Source organism: Dama dama, chromosome 12 (genome assembly GCF_033118175.1).
Source record: "Dama dama isolate Ldn47 chromosome 12, ASM3311817v1, whole genome shotgun sequence".
In the NCBI taxonomy this organism is placed as follows: Eukaryota; Metazoa; Chordata; class Mammalia; order Artiodactyla; family Cervidae; genus Dama; species Dama dama.
The window spans coordinates 33,959,508-33,961,471 of record NC_083692.1 but is presented as its reverse complement, the minus strand read 5'-3'; the positions used below and the strand labels follow the sequence as shown (position 1 = coordinate 33,961,471).

At 49.0% G+C, this 1,964-nt stretch overlaps 1 protein-coding gene across 1 annotated transcript; it reads right to left on the bottom strand.

The window, feature by feature from the left end:
- Positions 1–233: 233 nt before the first annotated feature.
- On the bottom strand, positions 234–1,656 carry LOC133066179 (elongation factor 1-gamma-like). The gene is given in 2 exon segments (XM_061156975.1): positions 234–1,241; positions 1,244–1,656. Coding segments are annotated over 2 exon segments (1,320 nt in total). The 5' UTR covers positions 1,641–1,656; the 3' UTR covers positions 234–318.
- Positions 1,657–1,964: the final 308 nt, after the last annotated feature.

Sequence of the window (1,964 nt, the reverse complement as noted above, 5' to 3'; positions counted from 1 at the left end):
TAAAATAAGGTTTTGTCTTTTCATACAGGCCAGTTCTAAAACAGAAATGATGTTCTGTGCTTTTGAAACAGTTCAGTCATTGAGTACTCCCTGTAAATTATTGCCTTCAACTTTCTTGACTTGGAGGATTCCATTTACTGTTTCCGTAAAAGAAACCTTCCATCTATGCTCATAGTTTTAACAATAAAAAGATACAATATGCACTAAATCAAGGAGTATTTCGATTCTTTTTTTTTTTTTTCAATGTTCAGTTTCCGTTAATGACCCCCATTCTCCCCGAAGGGCAGGTGCAGGCGGCTGGGCGATGGCAAGAGGTGTTCACTTGAAGATCTTGCCCTGATTGAAGGCTTTGCCCACATGCTGGAAGGCCCCTTCCCAGCAAAAGTATTCTCGAACCAGAGTCTGGGTCTCCTCGCTGCTGGGATCCAGTTTCCGCCATGTGTATGACCCGTAGTCCACCTGCCAATCTGGACTCAGCGGAAAAGCAAGCTCCTGGCCTCGAAAGACCCAGACCCCAGAAATGGAGCTGCTATTGTTGGTTCCAAAGAGAATGACACTGGCAAAGGCATTCTTCCTCAGTTTGTCCAATCGCTGGAACATTCCAGTGATTAGGTTGCAGCTCATGAAGGTCTGGGTGAGCTCTTCAGGGAAGCGATACTCAGAGTACCGCAGGGACCAGCCATCCTTATCAAAGTGATCCCAAAAGTACGGCAGCGCCACAGAGAGCGTATCCTCGTTGGAGTACTTGCGCTTAAATTCATCCAACACAAAGTTACTCTTGGGCAGATGGGCAAAGGGATCCTTGGCCTTCGGCTCAGCAGCCAGCGCCTGCTCACATTCATCCAGCTCCTCCTCAGGAGCAGGGGCGGCCGCCTTCTTCTCCTCTTTGCCCTCCTTCCGCTCCACCTGGGGCTTCGGCTTCTCTTCTCGAGAACCTTTCTCCTTCCGTGGGGTGTCCTTTTTAGGCTGGCTCTCTGCAAACTTTTTAGCATCAAACTGGGCCATTTTCTCACAGAGTTTCACCTCTCCCAAGACAGCCCGGAACTGGGGCTGGTTAATGCAGGTGAGGAACCAGCGGTTGGTGTTAGGGAAGGCCTGGCCGAAAGAAGGCTCCAGAACCTGTTTATAAAGCCACAACAGGGTGCAGACAACTGTGATGTCAGCCAGCGTCACGCGTTCGCCCACCAGAAAAGTCCTCGTCTTCAAGTGAGCATCCAGCAGCCCCAGAATTCGCCTCACCGATCCTTTGCATTCTCTGTGGCCTGCTGCTTGTGGTGCATGATGCCCAGGGTAGGGAACACCCAGGTGCTGGCTGGTGGCACTGTGTCGCTATCAGCAAAGCTCACCCACTGCACCACCTGCGCTGCTGCCTCGGGAGTACTTCCCCGCAGCTCCTCGTTGCTCACATAGTAGGCAATGGCGTTGCTCTCGAACACACAGAATCCATCGTCACCCTCAAAGGCTGGAACCTTGCCAGCAGGAAATTTACGGAGGAATTCGGGGGTGCGGTTGGTTTGGCCAAAATGGAAGTGGGGTGGTGTGGAGAGCACGCAGACCTGAGCCCCGCTGTACTGAGCGGCAATGAGGGCCTTGAAGGCCCTCCAGTTTTCAGGGTACGTGTACAGGGTCCCAGCCGCCATGGTGATTCCGCAGAGAAAGGGCTAAATCAAGGAGTATTTCGATTCTTAACAACCTAGTCAACTACTGTTGTGAGAAGTCTATGAGAAATTCATAAACTGTACATACTTATTCCCACTTACTGACCACTGACAAAATGTAAGGTGGCCTTACACATAGAGACTAGCATGGGCAAAAAAAAATAATAATCTGTAAGAAAGGCATAAAGTGATTTATAAATTAAAATATACAAAAGGCCACACTAAATGATCTACTAGGAAAAATGGACACCCTCAAAGACCGTACCCTTATTTTTTCATTTCTAACTAAATCTATAAATCACTATG